Source organism: Nyctereutes procyonoides, unplaced genomic scaffold (genome assembly GCF_905146905.1).
Source record: "Nyctereutes procyonoides isolate TBG_1078 unplaced genomic scaffold, NYPRO_anot_genome, whole genome shotgun sequence".
In the NCBI taxonomy this organism is placed as follows: domain Eukaryota; kingdom Metazoa; phylum Chordata; class Mammalia; order Carnivora; family Canidae; genus Nyctereutes; species Nyctereutes procyonoides.
In genome coordinates this window covers 17,584,595-17,605,574 of record NW_026575120.1, presented here as the reverse complement: position 1 = coordinate 17,605,574, position 20,980 = coordinate 17,584,595, and the positions used below count along the sequence as shown (strand labels likewise).

Sequence of the window (20,980 nt, the reverse complement as noted above, 5' to 3'; positions counted from 1 at the left end):
TCTGGATTGAGATGCTGGCACTGGCTCCAAAGAGCAGGGACAGACACCCTGGAGCATCTGCGGTCAACTTAGATGTTTTCCTTGTAGGCTTGCCAGCTTCCCAGCTTTGAGGCGTTCCAGAGCAGTGAATGCTCACGGAGGGGGCCATGCTGCCCGAGTAAGCACAGAAAGCACAGCAGTCAACAGCATGCCCCTCCGGCTGCTGCCACTGCTGAGTCCCCCGCGAGAGGCATGCTGTAGCTGCTGCCGCAAGCAGCAGCCCTGATCCTCCTGAGGGAGCACGGGGAACCTTCCAGAACACTGCTGGGTTTAGGGGGCGATGGCAGAACTCAGTGCTCTGGAGGGAGGAGGGGCTGCCCGGCAGACCTGCCCCAGCTCCCTAGAGCTGAGGATGCAAAGCTGAAGGGACAGTCACTGGACAGATTGCTTTTCAGTGAATTTTTGTTTTGTACTTTAGTTTGAGGGGAACGGGTTTACTGCCACCCAGTGTTCTTCTTCCCTCTCCCCCCACCCCAGATGCCTGTTCTCACAGATTGCTGTCTCCTTTTCTGTTATCAAAACTGACTGGGACCCAGCCTTTATTGGATAAGCCCATTCATACCACAGTGTAATTCATACCGCTTTGGATTCCCTGTTTTATGGTGTACAAAATCTGCAGGAGGAAAGCATCGAAGGGTGACTTCAAGGCATTTGCATGAAGAAATGTTGGGTGAGAGGGCCCTCCCACTGCCCCCTGAAGCTGCACACAACCCCAGCCAGGCGGGCTGTGAGGATGTGCAGAGATGTGGCCCCCTGTGCTCTGTGTGTTTGGGGGTGCAGGAAGGGCCTGGCTGAGTGGGAATTAGCTGCAGTTCCCTTTGGAGCCTACTTCCTCTTTCTTCTGACACCCCAGGGCCTTGATGTGTTTTCCCTGTTCAAGGCCCTTGATGTGTTTTCCCTGTTCAAGGCCCCCGTGTAAAGAGAGTTTTAGTTCCCTTCCATTCTCCTGTCCTGGGGTGCCTATCTCTGTCTCCTCATTCCTTCCTCTGCGGGTTTTAGCAAAGCCACAGACCTCACCCATTAAGGATTAATGCACTGCCCTTCCCAGACAGAACACCTGTGTTTTACCAGGAACCTCCCAAAGCTGACTACTGGGGGTTCCGGTGCCCACATGGGCAGGAAGGTCCCTGGCCGTGAGCATTCATTGGTCCTGAATGCTCTGATGCAAAGGAAGAGTGGGGTTTTTGGGGACCCGTGGGGGGTGGAGCCGTGGAGATGTGTGAGGAGAGGTGAGTCAGGCAAGGGTCACCCCATCAGGAGGAAACCTCCACTGCCAGGGTCTTTCTTAGCCAGAGCTGCAGTGGCTCCGGGGCAACCCCTAGAAGGGAGCAGGCTGGCACTGCATTGACTGGAACCAAAGATGGGAAGGAATGGGAGAAGAGGGGGGAATCACTGGTGGGTGACGAGGAAGAGGAGGAAGAAAACACAAAGACAGGGCCCAGGGAGTGCTCATGGAGTAAAATCATTTGGAGCCAAGATCTACTCATCACTGGAAGTGAGATGAGTTCCATCGTATTGTCAGAATTATTTGTGGCTCTAGGTCGCCCTCTTGGAAGTCAGCTTTTGCCAGGAAGTTTCCAGGCATCTTAAGTGCAAGGATCAGAAGACAGGACATGTGAGAGTGTGAAGTAAAACCAGAGTGAGGCTACTTTCCTCTGAACACTGATTGGGCACAGACAGTGCTGGTCCTCCCCCACCTCACCCCCCATTGAACAGTCAGACGAGCTTTGGCTGCATTTGAAATGGTGAGGTGGCAAAGGGGCTATTTTAATACTGATTTCCTCTGTTGAGGAAATCTTATAGTGGGCTGGTGGTGGTATTTAATTCTCGAAAGACATTATTTCAGTTATTTTTGTTTTGTTTTGTTTTGTTTTTTTGTTTTGTTTTGTTTTTTGTTTTTTGTTTTTGTTTTTTTTTTTGCTAAATATGCACCTATATCTACAAATGTTTAGGATGCACTGGTGTTGCCCTTTGCATGGACTGTTTGATGCCACAAGGGGGTTGAACCTATAGCACTTCCATGAGGTGATCACCAAAAGCCTGGCCAAGATCTGAATTTTGAGGTCACCCACTGCCTTTGTGAGAGCTGCCCCATGCTTTAGGTGGACACAAAGCCGGGGAGTGGTGATCTTGTTATTGCCCTTCTTATTCTGGCGTTTCTGCAAAAAAGAGCTCAGAGAGGCTGGGCCAGCAGCTCTCAGGCCCACTCCCATTCTTCCCTCCTGGGCCCTTTCACATCTCATCCCAGGGATACACACGGCCTCATCCCAACCGCTGGAACAGCAGAATGCAGAGTCCCCTAACCATACTCTTCCTGCCTCTCTGCTCTTTACAGAATGGGCTGAACGGCTTACACCTGGCCTCTAAAGAAGGCCACGTGAAGATGGTGGTTGAACTTCTGCACAAAGAAATCATTCTAGAAACGACAACCAAGGTATGTCTCTTGGGGGACGGTGAGCTTTTCATTGATAATCCAAGCATCTGGGTCCCTCCTGTATCATCCCAAACCCTGGCATAGAAACCAGCCCTTCATGAGAGAAACCCAGGTGCGCTTCTGAATTTCTCTTGTCCTTCCTGTCGCTTCCTAGTTCTATGTCTCCCTAAAGTCACCTGAGGAGCGCAGAAGCCTGTTTCCACAAAGTCGGTGGGCTTTTACTTTTGGTTTTCTTGGGGTCTTTGCCTCCAGCACAGGGCTGAGCACCTAGAAGTCCCATGGTCAGGTGCCTTGGGTCCAAATCCCAGCAGAGATGATTCTTCTCACTCTGTGACTTTGAGCAGGTTAGCTAGTGAGAAGCCTCAGTTCCTAGCAAATGGGGATGAGAATACTTGGTTTCAGGATCCAGATGAAAAACAAACAAGAATCAGCAAACGTTGGTGGCTGTGTTGCTGCTGAAGCCTGGAGAAGAGAGTCAGACCCCTCCAGTGTGTCCTCCCGCGAGTCTCCTTGCTCAGCTTCTGCACTAACTAACCCCCCTCACCCATGACCTTGAAGGGCAGCCTGTGGCCAAGGCTATTGCATGTCCCCCACCCCAACACACAACCCCCAATGGCAAAAGTCCAGAAACCACAGTCATGAAATTAGGCGCCTCCAGGTTGCAGACTTGTTTTTATTTCGTACATGCCTCCTTCTTATTTGCGGAGTGATCGAGATGCCACCAGCATTTCGAAACAGAACCACACCAATCACCTCGCTCTCTGGACTTGAGGGCTGCTTCCTCTTCTCTTCCTTCCTGCTTACTTCCCATGGTTTTCCTCTTGGCTTCATCCATCTGGCCTCTTTCTTTTCATTTGCTATTTATCACATGTGTGCTCCCACCCAGCCCCAAGTTCGGTTCCATGCAACAAGCACTGTGCCACCTCTGGAGCAGAGAACCAGAAGTGCAACACATAGAGAACAGGTATAATGTGTGGTTATGAAGTTATGAAGCGCTTCACCAAAATATTATGAAGGTCCCATCATCTATTGAGGTAAAATTCTGTAATTTTCATGTCACTTCCCAAGGTGAAAAGATCTCGCCGGGGAAATAGACAAGACTTGTTCTTTCTGAACGTTCGGCATTTTTTTCCCCTGACCCCCTGACAAGTACCAATTGTTTCCACTCCTCCTCTGTGGACGGAGGGATGCAGTTAGCCTTCCTTCTGGCGCTCCCACGTACCTGGCTGCAAGCAGTGCGCCATCTGCGGGCCCCATGCGGGCCAGGGTGGCTTCTCTTCCCCTGGCGCGGCCCCAAGAGCCGCACAAACATTATGCTTCAGTATTTTCGCTCTTTCCAAATTTCCCCCTCTGATTGTTATTTTGCAAGTGAACACTTGGTGTGTCTTTGTTATTTATAGACATTTTATAAGCCAATGTGGTTTCTGAATGCTACACAGAGGGAGGAAAAAAGGTGAAGCAGAAACCGTGGGCTGAGCAAGAGTCATAGCAGATTGGGGAATTCTAATGGGTCTCGCAAGCAGGAGAAAGATTAAAAAAAGCAAATAGTAAAAAGCCAAAATGAATATAGTTTCCTAAATTGTGCTTAGAAATTTGAAAAGCACAAAACGAAAGCATTCTTGTCCCCATCCTCCCATCTCTGCGTCTCAGAGGCCTGTGTTCAGCATCTAGGCTGGTGGTGAGGGAGAGAGCCCTAATCTCTCCACTCCATCTACCTGGCAACTGCTGGCACGTGCAGGCACCTGCCACAACTGCCTCCCTTCTCGGAGTTCTGGGACTCCCTGCAAATGGACACCATGGGTCTTTGTGGATCAAATGTAGCTAAGAAATTGTTCTCTTTTTTTGATGGCATGTTCCTTGATGCAGAGGGAGAGGTGGAGGAAACAGAGGCCCCAATTCCTTGCCCTGAGACCCTGAACCCAGGCCAGGGGACTTCTTGCACCTTCTTGCAATGTGTGCACACATGTGTAGGTGGGAAGTGTTGGGGGGGGGGACCTACGGTCCCTCTTTGCTCTCACCCATCACCAGGGCTGCCCTCAGCCCAGATCCAGAAGGCGGGCCAGGATCCACAGCCAGGATCCACAGCCAGGGTTCCCCATGGGCCCAGCTGCCCACCCCACCTCCCATCCCCCTAAATGGGTTTCTATGGGGAGAGCTCTGATGTAGTGTGATTTCAGGCAGAAACGCACAGATGGAAAGGCACTGCTTCTTGAGAGCAAGGTCTCAGTCACCTCTCCTCCTCCCACGCCTGGGCCAGCACAAACACACATGTGCTCAGTGTGTAACAGACGCATGAATGGGCACAGCATACTTCCTTCCAAATGGGGAGACTTGGAGTTCCGAGTCCTGATTTCTAGAGAAGGTTCTGGTGCCAACAGCCGTGTTCCACTTGGTACAGTGAGTGAGTCGGACCCAGGTGCCAAGACCTCTAAATGCTTACTCTTTGGACTTCTATGAAAAATGATTAATTAGCATCTATACATTTGTTTCTGGCACTCACTCTCTGACAGATACTGGAGGAAGAACTCTTTGGTTTATCAAATGGAACTTAAGGAGAAATCAAAAAGACAATTTTGGGAAGCAACAAGCAGAGCCCTCCTGCGTGATACAGGTCACATGTTAGAAACAGAGACCGAGGGCCTCCCGCCAGTCCCCAGGTGTCTCCAGTGGGGCCACATCACCCACCTGCAGGCACCTGGGGCCGTGGAGGCTGGGGGGCCGCAATGCTTGGTGCCCTGCTACTCAGTTCTGCCGGGGTGAGGGCACGTTTCTCCCAGTGATGATGGCCCCCTTGCGTTGACTGAGTTTGAAATCCCTGCTAGTTGGGGCTTGAGTTGCCTGAGATGGATTAGCAAGTGTTTATGTAGTTGAGGTCAATTATATACCATCTGAGCTACAAAAAAAAAAAAAATGAGTTTGTTTGAGATCTCTGCTCCTTAAGTAGCAGAGGGACAGATGGACCCAGATGGAGTTTTCTCTGCTTTCTCCCATTTGCCCTATTTGACGGAAGCTGTCAGGTGGGACCTGTCCTGCCAGCTTCTCACTTGGGGCGTGGGGGAGGACAGGAAGGGGTGCCAGTGGGGTCACGTGGGTGAGTCAGAGACCGTGCCTATGTTCCGGCCCCAGGACATCCGGGAGGAAGGAAGGAGACTGGCAGGGAGGCTGGCATCCTGAACAGAAGAAGCTTGAGAGACCTGAACCCAGTCTACCAATTGTCAAATGCCCATAATGAATCTGGACAAGAAAATCTTGAAGTTCCAATCACCTCTTCAGCACCTGCCTTGTTTCTTAGGCTCTGGGTTTTAGCTGTTTAAAAGTTCTTTCTTTCTTTCTTTCTTTCTTTCTTTCTTTCTTTCTTTCTTTCTTTCTTTCTTTCTTTCTTTCTTCCTTCCTTCCTTCCTTCCTTCCTTCCTTCCTTCCTTCCTTCCTTCCTTCCTTCTTTCTCTCTAGACAGGGATGCAGTGAGGGGCAGAGGGAGAAGGAAAGCGAGAATCTTAGGCAGCTCCACGCCCACCTCTGAGCCTGACACAAGATTTGATGAACCCAAGATTCTGACCTGAGCCAAAACCAAGACTTGGATGCTTAACTGACTGAGCCACACAGGCACCCCTAAAAAATTGACTTTAAAACACTTGTGTACTTCCTTTTCTTCTAGTGTTTATTCTCTCTGGCTTTTGTCTCCTCTCTTATTTGAGGACATCCTTGCTCTTTATATTTTACTGATGGATATTTCAAATGTTCTTTTCTCATTGCTTCCTCTGCCAGATTTCCTTCTTATGTTCCCCCATTTACTTCCATATTTGTCTTCCCTCCCCTGCATGCATTATATAGTTCATTGTATTGCCTCCAACCTCCTTACATATTTCTGCCCTTCCCTCTCTGCCTCTCATTCTTCTGTCCCCCTTGGCCCAGCTTTGAGTGAAGGGCACTGAGCCCGTGGCCTCTGTGAGCCTCCTTCCCCAGCGCCCCCTGCCCCATGTCACCCTGCCAAGTGACAGTTGGAAGTCCAGGGAAGGCCGGCTTGCCTGGCAGACCTTTCCATGTGTGTCCTGAGGAATGCTGCCTGTCTGTCAGCTGATGATAGAATGCTATGTCTGCAGGCAGCAGATGTTGAGAAGTGGCTTCTTTATTCTTTTTCATGATTTTTTTAAAAGATTTTATTTGTGTATTCATGAGAGACAGAGAGAGAGGTAGAGACATAAGCAGAGGGAGAAGCAGGCTCCCTGTAGGGAGCCCGATACAGGACTCGATCCTGGGACTCCAGGATCATGATCTGAGCCAATAGATTTTTTTTTTTTTGTATGGAGAACAGGAAGGATTTTCCTCCTTGGGGTTTCGGATTATTTCAAGGTGTATAATGGGTCAGGCACACTCATGTGTGTTGTCTACCCCTTTGGGCTGTAAAGAAAGCCCACCCCAACCCGCACCCTTGTTAGTGTATGTTTAATGGTGACTTTACCTTTGACGGTCATGGTACTGTTGACAGCCTGGCAGGAAACCTCCTCTACTTCCTTTCCCTGTGTGTTTCAGAAAGGGAATACGGCTCTGCACATCGCTGCCCTCGCTGGTCAGGATGAGGTGGTCCGGGAGCTGGTCAACTATGGCGCCAATGTCAATGCCCAGTCACAGGTAATGGCCCTCCTGGGTCCTGGGCCAGAGGGCATTGGCCTTCTTCTCCACCTGCATTTCTGTTATATTGTGAACACATGATCTAGATTAATCAGCATTGTGTCTCTAAGCAGCAATGGAGGGCCATCCCTTACTAGTTTTCCTGCTTCTAGTACACATTCTGGAATAATGGAGTTCATTATGGACCTCATCTTTGTTCAGTTAAACCAGCCATACAATGTATCTAGCTATGGCTTACTTGAGGAGAGAAACTGTGTTTCAGGGTGGGTGGGACATGAGGTGTTCAGGAGGGAGGAAGTGAGAATAGAGGGTTTGTGTGTGTGTGCAAGAGGCTGATTTCCACAGAGTGTCACCCTCACCTGGTCGCCTTTTGTAATAATCCCACTAAAGCCATTTCAAAGCTTTAGTGAGTTTTTATGATGGAAGGTTTTGGTGGGAATATGACCCTGTGGGGAGCTCAGTGAAAATAGGATGAAGAGAAAGTTGTCCTCAAGTTTAGAGGATTTTGTACCAGGTTTAGCATCTCTAATTTTGTGGGTGAATGTTAATGACTTTTGCTCTTGGTTTACAGAAAGGCTTTACACCCCTGTACATGGCAGCACAAGAGAATCACTTGGAAGTGGTTAAGTTTTTACTGGAAAATGGAGCTAATCAGAATGTAGCCACAGAAGTAAGTGCCTTGGGCAAATGGCCTCACACTACTGGAGGTCCCTGGGTGCAGGATGCTGTTGGGGGCATGCATTGCCAGATGTGGCTTCAGCTACTTCCATGGAGTGCTCTCTGCCTTCTGGTCACAGCACTAATCCTGGGGCTGCCGGGCTCTGCAAGGGAGGAAGAGACAAAGTCTGGGTCTTGAGGAATGCCCAGATGCATACCAGAGAAATGACATCAGACTCAGTCTTGTCCTTCCCACGTTAAAGCAAAGGATCCTGCCATAAACCATGAGTCACTTCAGCTCTCATCCTGAGTTTTGTCATTGATGAAATGATGAAATTGAATGAGATAGAGCCAGAGCCTCTCTCGACAACTAACATCATCATACTGAGCAGTTATGGGACTTTGTTCTCATTCTGCTCCGCCAGTTCACGGGGTCCTGGGCCCCTCGGCACACAACTGAGATTAATGACTATAGCTCACAATCGAATTCTTAATGCCTGGCATAGTTTCTAGCATTTGGTAGGTGTTAATAATACTCATGAAACAAATGATGAATGGTCCTCTGCCATGTTGAAGGGGGAGAAGGAGGGTAGGACAAAAAACAGAAGGTAGCAAAAATCTCTCGGAGCACTCAGACAGGAAACTAGCTCCAAAGGAAAATTAATGGCTATAGGCCCTGTGAGATTGCGGAGAAAGGAAGCAGATCCAAGGAAGGCTATAGGGAGGAGGTGGCATTTAAATGGAGCTTGACAGACAAGGAAGTCTTTGAATTGTAAGCAAGTCCTTTCGGGCTGCGGGCCAGAGGTGTGAAAGCAAGTGTCCTGCCCTAAGGATGGTGAGTGGTCGGATGGGGTGGAAGCTGATGGATCTTCCCTCCTCTCCTGTGGCCAGGACGGCTTCACCCCTCTGGCCGTGGCTCTGCAGCAGGGCCATGAGAACGTGGTGGCGCACCTCATCAACTACGGGACGAAGGGCAAGGTGCGCCTGCCTGCCCTGCACATCGCGGCACGCAACGACGACACCCGGACAGCTGCCGTGCTGCTGCAGAATGACCCCAACCCCGACGTGCTTTCCAAGGTGAGGGAACCAGGCAGAGGACCGGGGCCGCGCTAACACCGGGTTGCGGAGCCGTGTGGGTGGGGTGACCCCGACCATGCCCCAAGAACAGACTGAGATCAGAGATGGTACCAGCCATGCACACGGAGCATCCCCAGCTCCCACGGTGCCTTCCAATTCCTGCCGGTGACCGGGGGCAGCCACCGTGAACAGCCCCGCTTTGAGCCCCTCATGAATGCCAAGGGGAATGTGCTTGGTGTGGAGCAGGAGGTATTCTTGTTTCTCCTGGTAATCCAGAAAAGTATCTAGGGCAGGCTGGGTCTCTGGTCAGAGTGACACTTTGGATCCCAGCAGGTTGTATTCTAGAATGCATCCCCCTCTTTCTCTGGCCAGCCCCTGGTGAAGGACGGGAGGTGTCCCCCATGGGGAGATGAGAACGGAGAGGGTGCCCCAGGGCCTGGACTGATGAATTGAGGCACTGCTCATCCACTCTGTTAAGTTTGGGCTGGTAATTACTGCTCCTATAGTGAGAGTGGATCAGACTGAGCTGCTTACCTGGTCCCTCCACCCAATGGTTGCTGGGTTTCATCTGGAAGGCTGCCAACTGGATTGGGCACTGTCTCAGGTTATAGGACAGAATGATGACAGTGACGCACAAAGGGGTGAAAAGGGCTGCCTTTGGCCAGCCAGCTGAGTCCCATGCCCTTATAGGGAGCTGAAACAATCACTAGCATTAAGACCATGGACCTCATAACACTTTTCATTCATTGATTAATACCTCTTCATGAAGAACCATTTGCATGAGCAGGCCCTGCAGAATGTGAGGTAATGCTTGTCCACAGTTTGACCACATGAACCTCAAAACAAAGAATGGGGGCCCCTCAGAGGTGGCACCCATCTTTAAACAGGACTGGCCACAAAGCTTTTCTTGACTCCATCAGCAGACCTTCCCATATCGCATCCTTGGGCCCTGCTGACATTTCCACAATCCCTGTTCTTCTGAGGTGGAAATGGCAGTGTGCAGCTTGTGACATGTTGTCCCCTTCTGTTGTCCTGCAGACGGGATTCACCCCCCTCCACATCGCAGCTCACTATGAGAACCTCAATGTGGCCCAGCTACTCCTCAACAGGGGCGCCAGCGTTAACTTCACGCCACAGGTAAGGCACTTGGGCAGGTTCTGCTCTCAGGCGGGGCTGGGGGCTTGTCTGGTCTCTAGGGGCTTCTGCCTCTCACGGGGACACCAACGATTTCCTCCTTATGACACCAGTGCCCGGGGTGAGACAGCCCTGCTGTCTGTCAAGTCTCCTCATTGATGTGTTTCTAATCACCTGCCCATCAGTGTCCATTTGCCCATCCTCACTCGAGGAGGGAAGCCTGGAGGGCAGTCTGTTATGATGACTCAGCGAGACGGAGCTTGGACAGATTGCTGAGATTAACCATGATGCAGTCACGTCCTCACAGGTTTTGAAATCTTTCTTGAATGAGAAATGTCCTAACAGTAGGCTTAAAGTGGCTTCTTGTATTGCTGCCTCTGTAGGGCTGGGGCAGGGGGATCACAGGGCAGGGAGTGCACAGCAGCTGCATTTGAAAGCAAGATGCCACCGCCTGACTGGTTCCTGTTCCTTCCCTGCAGAACGGCATCACGCCACTGCACATCGCCTCCCGCAGGGGAAACGTGATCATGGTGCGGCTCCTGCTGGACCGTGGGGCCCAGATAGAAACAAGGACCAAGGTGGGTACTGGTGAGCTCTGGGGCGAGGCCAGGGGAGGGAGTTCTGCCCTCCTGAACCCCTGAGGGGTCGGGGGCTCTCCATGACTGGCTAGTGACAGGCCTCCAGCATCACGGTGGGAGCCAGGAGGTAACAGGAGACAATCAGATATGCTGGAGTTGGGCTGGTGCTTAGGGAAGCATCCGCGCTTCTGTGGCTGCAATGATACTGTGGGCAGTCTTCCCTCCAGTGGCTCTAATAGCCGCCTTTGGGGCTTCTCGTTTGGACTCTGTCTTTTAAAGGATGAATTGACACCTCTCCACTGTGCAGCTCGGAATGGGCATGTGCGAATCTCCGAGATCCTGCTGGACCACGGGGCACCCATCCAAGCCAAAACCAAGGTTTGTGCTTCCCTTCTGTGAGGAGCATCCTTTCCGCAGGCTTCAGGCCAGGCCAACCCAGGATTACATCCCATCCCTGAAAAACGGAGGTGCTGATACTACTAGCTGAATCAGTGTGATGTGTACCCCAGTGCTTGTCACCCGGAAGACACTCAGTATAGCTCGAAATATCAGATAGATCAGGCATGGTGAACCTTTTCCCTAAAGGGCCAGGTAGTAAATATTTTTAGACTTCAAAAGCCATGATCTCTGTTGCAATGATTCAACTCTGCCATTGTAAGTAGGAAAACAGCCATGGATAATATGCACACTAGCAGTCGTGTTCCAATAAAACTTTATTTACAAATGCAAGCAACAGGCCAGATTTGACCCACAGTCTATCATTTGCCTGCTACAGTTCTGCATTGACCCTCATGTCTTTTATCCTGACCCCAGAAGAGAGACCATCCAAGCACTCTGAGAAATCCTCAGACCCTGGGCCAGCCTGGAAAAGAAAACAGAATAGTTCTTCTCAAGGCCCATGAGGGGCTATAGCACAAAGGCCCCTCCTTCAGTTCTCGAGTCTTCCTGAGGCTGAAGCTATCAGACCGCCTGGTGCTGCCTGTATCTTGTCCAGGCTTTGTGCCCACTTCTTTGGGGTGAATTTAGAAGGGTGGCAAAATAGAGCAAGGGAGAAAGCAGGCCCCTTTCCAGGCACTCCAGAAGTTTTGTGTGAGTGATTGCAGATTGTTCATAACCATGAAAGCCAGTTTATTCCCTGATAAATTATCACGTGCATCTTCTAGAGAGCTATCTGTAATTTGGATCATGAGTCACAGCACCAAGCAGGCCTCTGTATGTGTGTGTGTGCACGCGCTCGCGTGTGCGGTGGTTGGGGTAAAGGTGGAGGTATTCTCTCTTCAACCTGCTTGTTTCTCATTTAAACCTCCATCCGAGGTGAGTTTCTGTGTGGCTTTGAGCATGTTCCTTATTCTTCTTGACACCTCTGTGTCCTCATCTGGACAGCTCTACCCCTCTCCCCTAGGGTTGTCCAGATAATCACATGAGATAGTATCACTGAAAGTACATTATAAAAGTAAAAAATCCTCAGATAAGTGAAGGTAGAATTGCTACTACGGATTACATTGTTCGATCAGGAAATTCTCAGCACAGGGGTCCTATATTTAAACTTACGTAAATGTTCTTAAATTGGTAATGATTTTACGTTATCCAGATTATTAGAATGGAGCTTAAAAAGATGGCCATGAAAATTCTTCACTGAAAACTTCCATCTTTTCAGTTGGGAAGTCTGGTTTGAGCTTTGTAAAATTCTCCAAATGGCAACTGGCTACTAGTTTGCTAGGGCTGCTGTAGCAAAAGGCCACACACTGGGCGGCTTGAAGCGCAGAGGCCCTCGTTCTGCAGTTTTGGAGGCTGGAAACCTGAGATCAGTGTGAGCCAGGTCAGTACTTTTGGAGGCTGTGAGGGGGAATCTGCTCCAGGCCACTCTCTGGCTTCCGGGGTTGCCCACGATCTCTGGCATTCCTTGGCTTGCAGATGCATCAGCCTGACCTCTGCCTTTGTGGTCACACAGTACGGTCTCACTGTGTGAGTGTCTGTGTCCAGACTTCCCCTTTCTATGAGGACAGCAGTGGTATTGGCTTAGGGCTCCCACTGAAGACCTCACTATACCTAACTACGTCTGCAGTGACCTGATTTCCAAATAAGGTCAATGTTCCGAGTTCCTGGGGTTGGGACTTGAACTTGTAAATTTTCAAATGACACAATTCAACCCATAGCATGAATGCTGGCTGTCAGGCAGCCTTGATTGTGTGTCTCCCTTCCTGAAAATCTTCTTTTCATGGTCACTTTCTATAAGCTAACCCTCCCGGTCCTGAGCTCACAGACTATCATGATGCAGCTCCTGTATGCCAGGAGCCCATCACACCTGGGCCTCCTGCAGCTTTCACTGCAGATGAGCTCCCTGAGTTCCCGAGTGCTGGCTGCCTCTGTGCTACAGCACACACTGCTCCCTTCGCTGGGAGATTCTTCCCCTCTTATCTTCCTAGAGAAGTCCCAGCTCCGGACCTCCTCTTAAAAGCCTTCTCTCCTCATCCTCCCTCCTGGAAACTCCACCCTCTCTGGACCTCTATGCTTAGGTCTTGCTTTTCCTGATGTTACCATGCTGCAAGGCAACAATGTATCTATTTCCACCTCTTTGGCCCATCTGTCTGGAAGCTTCCTTCTACCAGGGATTAGGTCTGTTCTCCTTTGTTTCCCTAGAGCTTAGCCCATACCTGGTGCTCTTTAATTGCTTAAGAAATATTTGTTGAATTAATGTGTGAACTAATGAGTGAAGAATCTTCTGTTTTTAATGTTTGTTCATTTTTTAAGAAAATCTATTCTAGCTACCTAGGAAGCAGTGAAGGTCCTTAACAAAGTTGTCTAAAATAATTCATTTTTGTTAGGGGCAAAGAACAGTAGGGTTTAGATCTGAGTTCCATTGTTGTCATTCATTTGTTCAAAACCGCATGAATTAAGAACCACTGGGCATGTGATGTGCACATATGGAGATTATGAGGCATCTAAGAGCTATGAGGCACAATCACTGACCTTAAGACGCAGACAAGGAGAGAGGATACATGCACCTGACAAGTTAACTACAGATACAATCCAGCAAATCTATGAGTAAGGTCTGAGTGAGTGGGACAGATAAGAAAAGCCGACAGAAGTCTAGGGTGGTCAGGGAAGGCTTCTCGGAAGAGGTGGGCCTGGCTGGAGCTGGCTTAGAGGATTTGATGAGATGGAAAGGAAAGTGTAGTCAGAGACCAGCATGAGCACAGGGGCCAGAGTGAACCAGGCTCACTCAGGAGCCACGTGGAAGCATCGTGTAGGGAAGAAGCAGGAAATGAGGCCGGAATCATCGCCTTGAATGTCCGTGTTCATTTCTTTTGCAACTGCTTGTTTTTCCCTCTCCTCCCAGAATGGCTTATCCCCAATTCACATGGCGGCTCAGGGAGACCACCTTGACTGTGTCCGACTTCTATTGCAATACAACGCAGAGATAGACGATATTACGCTGGACCATCTGACACCGCTCCACGTGGCAGCCCACTGTGGCCATCACAGAGTAGCCAAGGTTCTTTTGGATAAAGGAGCCAAACCAAATTCCAGAGCCCTGGTGAGTGGGAGGCTACCAGAGAAGGTGCCAGAGGGGCAGAGGCTAAGGGAAGTAGGGCCAAAGCTGCGTGGCTGAGCCTGTTGGGAAGGGCACCACTCAGTGCCTGGGAGGACCCTCGAGACTCAGCCTGGAGAGTGGTGGGGCCTGCTAGGGCTGGGGGGCATGGTGGCCCACAGGCAGAGGGTGGCCTTTGCACTCCCCACCACATCTAGCTGGGTGTCACCCTCTGTACTCCGATGGCAGGCTGAGTGAGGTCAGGGGCGGTCTGGGTGCAGGAGACCTCCATATAAAGCAGTGTCCGTGGTATGTGTGTGGGTTGGGACTGCTGCTCTAAGCCAACCCAGAGCTGAGGAACAATGATTTCTGGATTTTTTGATCTGCTTTGGGGTGGGGAAGGGGGGCAGTGAGTGAAATGGCTAAGCTAAGAAGCATCCTTCCTCTGCTCATGGGCTTAGAGCTTTCATAGTGCTGGTGTAGAAGTGAGTTCTCACCTGAAGCAAATTCCCTCCCGGGAAGATGGCTCCTCTCTCTCTTGCCCCAGGCCAGACAGTCCCAGGCAGTGCCGGGGATCTGGTGCAGCCCTTGCCCCCCATCTCCTCTCTGCCCACTCGCAGAGGGGAGAATTTAAAAGGCAAGAGAGCTTCCAGGTCTTGCAAGGATGGCTCCTTCATTCATTGAGAAGGCTTTCCTTGAGCTCTTGCCACGTGCCAGGGACCACTCTGGGCTAGCTGGGGGATTTCTTGATGTCAACACTGTTGACATTCTGGGTCTGATATTCCTTGTTGTGGGGGCCTGGCTTGTACCCAGTACGATGTTTAGCAGCATCGTTGCCGCCGTCCCACCCCTACCCGCCCCCTGCACCTGTTAATATCCTCGCCCCCTGGTTGTGACAATCAACAGTGTCTCCAGACACTGCCAACTGTCCCTGGGTTGGGGTTGGACAAAATCCTTTCACCCCATTGTGAAATCCACTGCCTCCTGGAAAAACGGACAAAAACAAACAAAACTCCCTGCCCTTGTGGAGTTTACATATACAGCAGAGTTGCTAAACCGAAATCTACTTTACTAAAAACGTCACATGGTTTCAAGGGAGCAGGAACATGACTTGCTTCACTAAAGTCCTCCTTATTGTCAGTTTCCCCTTCAGGAAACTTGAAACTGCAGGCCCTTTTTGTGCGTCCAAAATATGATTAAATTTTTTAAAAAAGGAGATCCCTGGGTGGCGCAGTGGTTTGGCGCCTGCCTTTGGCCCAGGGCGCGATCCTGGAGACCCGGGATCGAGGCCCACGTCGGGCTCCCGGTGCATGGAGCCTGCTTCTCCCTCTGCCTGTGTCTCTGCCTCTCTCTCTCTCTGTGACTATCATAAATAAATAAAAAAAATTAAAAAAAAAAGGTTTATAAATAGCTTGTTGAGGGACACTCTTGGTGCCCAAAGTGAGAGCCACCTGCCTCTCGTGTGCTTCGCTATAACCCTCGTTGCTCCCAGGCTGTGGCGGAGGCCGCCTTCGCGTCAGCAGGGTGGGCCGGGCGCCCCTCAGCTAGTGTGGTAAGTTCCTGCTTATCTCTCTCTCTATGTGTGGGGCTGCAGAACGGCTTTACTCCCTTACATATCGCCTGCAAGAAGAACCACATCCGAGTCATGGAGCTGCTACTGAAGACAGGAGCCTCCACTGACGCCGTCACAGAGGTAGGAGCACCCTGCAGGTGGGCTGATGGGCTCTGCCCGTGGACTTCCTCTGAAAGCTCTCTGGAGAGGTGTCCTATATAGCTAAGTGAGGCTGCAGGGCTGTGTGTGTGGTATGCACATCCAGACTGCTTGAAGGAAGGAATTGGGTGACCAAGGCAAGGGAACACATGTGGAGTTTCAGGGAGCTCTCCAAGATCAGATGGAAGTTGTTGAGTTGTAAAGCACACAGAATCACCCTGCGGTGATTTTTGTTTCCTCCACTCATTTTCCTGGGTGCAAACCCATCTCATTTAACTCCCTTTGCTTGGAAAACCATTCTGGCACCCCTAGAAGCAAGAAAGCATTAGATTCATCTGACTCTCTCTTCCTTATAGGAGCAGGAAAGGCTCTTATGTTCTCATTCCTCTCTTGTGTGTTCCAGTCTGGCTTGACACCCCTCCACGTGGCCTCCTTCATGGGGCACCTGCCCATCGTGAAGAACCTTCTGCAGTGGGGGGCATCACCCAATGTCTCCAATGTGGTAAGACAGTGGGAAGAGCCAGGACTCTTTCCTCTGGATGCAGAGCTCAGAGGGGAGATGAGCTGCTGATCCTAAGGTCACCTCTCTGGGGATAGAGCTAGAATTCTCAGAATGGGAGAACTTCAGATTTGGGGAGATTGAGGGCATATATTGACTCTTTCCCAATTAAATTCACCCATCTGCTCTGAGGTTTACTTTTAAGTATACTTAGAAAGTGCACACACACACACACAGATGTCAGTAGGCTAAAGGCTTCGTGCTGGGACAGCTCCACCTCTTGGATGAAAACCCACCAAGTCTCTCCAGGCTGGCACTTTGGAGCTCTGTGTGTGTCCTTTTGGAAACTCAGCATATATTAACATTTCTATAATTCTGTTGTTTTACAGAAAGTGGAGACCCCGCTACACATGGCAGCCAGAGCAGGGCACACGGAAGTGGCCAAATATTTGCTCCAGAACAAAGCCAAAGTCAATGCCAAGGCCAAAGTGAGTTCTGGAGGCAGGAGGGATCCTGAGATGTAAGCAATTCAAGTGCAGTGAGGAGAAATCCATCTTTCTTAGAAGCCCTGCTACAGTGCTGGTGGCACAGAGCTTCCTTGTCAATCCCATGATGGTTGTACCAAACACTCAGATTCTGCTGTGCAGGGGCTGTGAGAAGGCCAGAGATATGTTTGCATCAGAGCCATGCTACTCATTAGGATAGTGGAAGTCCAAAGAACATGCTCGCTGGCAGGAGTTCTTTGGGCTGAAAGGGTTTCTTCATAGTGGTTATGGTCAGTGGTGTAAGAGGCAACATTTTGGAGAATATGTTGCCAGTGAAAAGCAGTCAGGAATTACTTGATCTAAAACATAGAAGATTCCCCCTTGTTGTAAAAGTTATCCTAGAGGGATTGGATAAGTGAACAGTGAGAATTGCTACTGAATTTGCACTGTGATTGGCTCTGACCAAGCTTGGACTCTCCTACCCTGCAGGTGACAGAAGCTCTGTTTAGAGTTAGAACTGTGGTTTGCATTTGGGCCACATGGGGAGTCTGCCAGCTGGGCCCAGTAGCACAGAGACCCTTGCCTTGAACCCCTTCAGTATTAGGGGAGGAGGACCAAGGGTGGGAAGAAAAGTCATCTTTCCCCTTCAGCCATTTGGACTTCCCCATGACCCCATCCCCAAACAGAAAGGCAAGCATCTGCTCAGACGTGACCTGGGAGACGAGAGCAAGCAGAGAACACACTGAGTGCCTGTTACATGCCGAACATAGTGTGAAACATTCTGTGCACATTGCCTGCTTGACCCTAACCAGAGCCCCTTGAAGTGGATTATTGTCCCTGTTTTACAGATGGGAAGGCTGAGCCTTGAGGCAATTTAGTAGAAATAGCAGTAACTTGAAGTGTAGTTGTGGGGATTAAATGAGAGAGCATATTTGTTTCTGTAACTCAGAAACTTGATCTGAATCCCAGCTCTTTATCTCACTAGCTGCGTGACCTTGAGAAAGTCACTTACCCTCTCTGGGCCTCGCCTTTCTTCTCTGTGAAGTGAAGAGTTGAATTAAGAGCCCTTAGTATTCCCTGTTCTTTGTTTCCACCTTGGGTTCAGGATGACCAGACCCCACTGCACTGTGCAGCCCGCATCGGCCACACAAACATGGTGAAGCTCCTGCTAGAAAATAATGCGAATCCCAACCTGGCCACCACTGCTGGGCACACCCCCCTGCACATTGCAGCCCGAGAGGGCCAGGTGGAGACAGCCCTGGCCCTTCTGGAAAAGGAAGCATCGCAGGCATGCATGACCAAGGTACAGCCTTCTCCCATCGCTGGGCCTGGGGTGTGGGATGGCTGTTCCTGCTCAGTGCTCTGTGTTCCCCTGATGATGCTGGAAGCAGCGAGGAGGGCCAGCCCTCCCAGACCAGCCACATCTATGAGTTCGATGTGTCATCCTTTCCCCAGAGAACTGTAGTTTCTCATCCACCCACCTGGCCTTCAGCCCTTTATCATGGAATGGCTATTAGCTCCGGACAAGTCAGGTTCTGGAACACAAGAAGGAGTAAGACTCAACCCTTGCCGTCAAACTAGCTGGTAGTCGAAGTGACCCTACAGGATGGCATCATGCCCTGTCACCAGAGGCGTGGTGGGCAAGTGGCGGAGGAATCCTGTTGATCCCCGGGGGCCTGGGGCTCTTGGAGGAATCAGAGATTGTGGTGTCCTTTATTGATTGGTGTCTCCCTGCCAGTTAAGGTGGGACACCACCTTTGCCATGGGCCCATTCTCTGGGGGAGGACAGCCCTGATGACCCACGGTTCTGACGGCCTGTGTTTCTCCTCAGAAAGGATTTACCCCTCTCCATGTGGCAGCTAAGTATGGGAAGGTCAGAGTGGCAGAGCTGCTGCTGGGACGGGACGCACATCCAAATGCTGCTGGAAAAGTGAGTTTGAACTTCCCTCCATCTCTCAGTTTAGAGGCCAGAGCAAGGGATGTGCTTTGCCATCTGTGGATGGCATCCTTGCCTAGGCCTACTGTGTTCATCTCTCAGATGATGGGCAGCCCTCCAGGGGAAGGGGCTCTGGGAAGACTGACAAAGGCCTTGTCCTCTTAGAAAAACCTGGTGGCCTTCTTGGAGCATGTGTGCATTGAGCTGCCCCACTGGGCCCTGCAGGAACTGGGAGGTGCCCTGGGGTCTGGTTTTGTTATGCTCTTGAGTGACTTCAGATCGAAATTGGGTTTGGAAGGACTTCTAACCAGATCGTGCCTGCATAAAAGAAGGGTTGCAGATCTCAAAGTGGTGCTGCTGCCAGCCAAAGGCATGGCTCATATAAAGCCGGTCAAGTGAAGGCTGCTGTCTTTATCCTCCTTGTCCCTGCAGAATGGCTTGACCCCCCTGCACGTGGCCGTCCATCACAACCACCTGGACATCGTCAGGCTGCTGCTGCCCCGGGGTGGCTCCCCTCACAGCCCCGCTTGGGTAAGCCTACCTCACTCCACACACCGGGCTCCGGCCCCTGACCCATGCAGTGCAGGCCGAGGCCCCGCAAGGCGGCCAGCTCCTGCAGGAAGCTCCTGGCTGTGCCAGGAGCAGCGAAAGGGTTTTCATGTTTTGCTTTTATTTTTACCTCAGAAATCTCGCCTCACTTACACAAATGTTCCCTGCAGTAATTGCTACTATTTGGAGACCAGGAGTAGGGTGGGAAGTGGTAACACATCTCAGCAACAGGTCACCTCACAGAGCAGGAATGATTGGGTTTACACGACAAATGTGTTCCCCACACTACTGTGCTGTCAGTTGGCTTGTCAAAGGTCAATGTGTCCGGGAGCCTCCGGAAGCAGTGAGCCTCATTCTCAGTTCTGACTCCACGTGGTGCTGGTGGCATAAGGGCCGCACTTCTGAGAAATATTCAGGGTCGAGGGTGAACCTGCCATAACCTTGAAGCAAGGGGTCTGTTTCAAATGTGAGTAGTCACACCCAAATGTATTTCTTTCACGAGTTCAGAGTTTTAAATCATGGTTTGGTTTTGGGTTTTTTTTTTTAAGATTTTTATTTATTTATTTGAGAGGGGGGTGAGAGCACGAGTGTGTTCACAAGTGAGAGGAGGGGCAGAGGGAGAGGGAGAAGCAGGGTCCCCGCTGAGCAGGGAACCCCACGCAGGGCTCTGTCCCAGGACCCTGGGCCATGACCTGAGCCAAAGGCAGACGCTTCACTGACTGAGCCACCCAGGGGCCCCACACATCGTGGGGTTATTTAACGGGGTGCACCCATATATATTACATGGGGGACATCTCAGTCCAGTAAGGCAGCCCCTGAAATACGCTGCTCTGCGTAGCAGATTCGCTGCCTCTCAAGTTGACCAGGCAAAGGGAGTTGACAGGGCTGCTTATATACGATCAGACTTTGGGGGTGAAGGGAACTAGGACAAGGTGTAGGGATAAAGCTGGACATGAGGATCGTTTGGGGGTACAGCCTACCTCATGTGGGGCCACAGGGTGTGCAGTGTTTGTCTGTGAGGGAGGGGACTGATGGCCACGCAGGAGAGGGCGAGGAGGCAGGGGGCAGTGCTCTGACGCAAGGACACATGAGTCAGGGAAAATCAGAGCAGGCCTTGGGTGCCTCTTCCCTCCTCAGAGTGGATGCTCATCTGACTTTCCCAGCATCACTGCCGTAGACACGCCGCATCTCCCAGACACCTCTGTCTCCTTGGGCTCCTGTGCCCGCTGTTGTAGCAAGCCCACGTCACTGTGTCGATGAGCATGCAGCCCTGCTAAGATGTGACTTACTCCTGCCTCTAAAAATAAAAAGCTGGACTCCCCACCTCCTCACTCCCCTCCTTATATAAAAGAAATCGGAGCCAGGTTCATGGTATTTAAAGAGATCCTTATCCAAGTACAAACCTTGTACAGATGGGGTTTGTTTCCATGGCAAAAATAGTTTCCCAAGTCGTCTGGCAATTTTGTAGAATTTCACATGTAAATCTCTCAGCATCCAAACCAAACCCTCCCCCTTCTAATTTTGATGCTAATGTTGTTTTAACATTTAGGCAGATTTCTCTCCAGCATCCATCCTTTGGGATGAGCTCATCTCCCTGGGGAAAAAGACCTTCTCTGTGGCCCCCAGCCCTCCCTAACCTTTCTGCCTAGCTGTCCCCTGTCCTTATCACCTACAACAGGTCATTCGTTCCCTTGGATGCCCCTCTTTGCAAAGCGCGGAG

At 50.7% G+C, this 20,980-nt stretch overlaps 1 protein-coding gene across 3 annotated transcripts in view; it reads left to right on the top strand.

Annotated features, from left to right (window-relative positions):
* The window catches only part of ANK1 (ankyrin 1), a 213,279-nt gene that overhangs the window by 135,852 nt on the left and 56,447 nt on the right, over window positions 1-20,980 (top strand). For all 3 annotated transcript variants that reach the window (XM_055334923.1, XM_055334921.1, XM_055334922.1), the window contains exons 3-16: window positions 2,375-2,473; window positions 7,004-7,102; window positions 7,674-7,772; window positions 8,651-8,836; window positions 9,875-9,973; window positions 10,450-10,548; window positions 10,828-10,926; window positions 13,889-14,086; window positions 15,675-15,773; window positions 16,195-16,293; window positions 16,680-16,778; window positions 17,881-18,078; window positions 18,607-18,705; window positions 19,144-19,242. In XM_055334923.1, coding sequence (XP_055190898.1) covers window positions 2,375-2,473; window positions 7,004-7,102; window positions 7,674-7,772; window positions 8,651-8,836; window positions 9,875-9,973; window positions 10,450-10,548; window positions 10,828-10,926; window positions 13,889-14,086; window positions 15,675-15,773; window positions 16,195-16,293; window positions 16,680-16,778; window positions 17,881-18,078; window positions 18,607-18,705; window positions 19,144-19,242 — 1,671 coding nt within the window. The remainder of the gene's footprint in view (window positions 1-2,374; window positions 2,474-7,003; window positions 7,103-7,673; window positions 7,773-8,650; window positions 8,837-9,874; window positions 9,974-10,449; window positions 10,549-10,827; window positions 10,927-13,888; window positions 14,087-15,674; window positions 15,774-16,194; window positions 16,294-16,679; window positions 16,779-17,880; window positions 18,079-18,606; window positions 18,706-19,143; window positions 19,243-20,980) is intronic.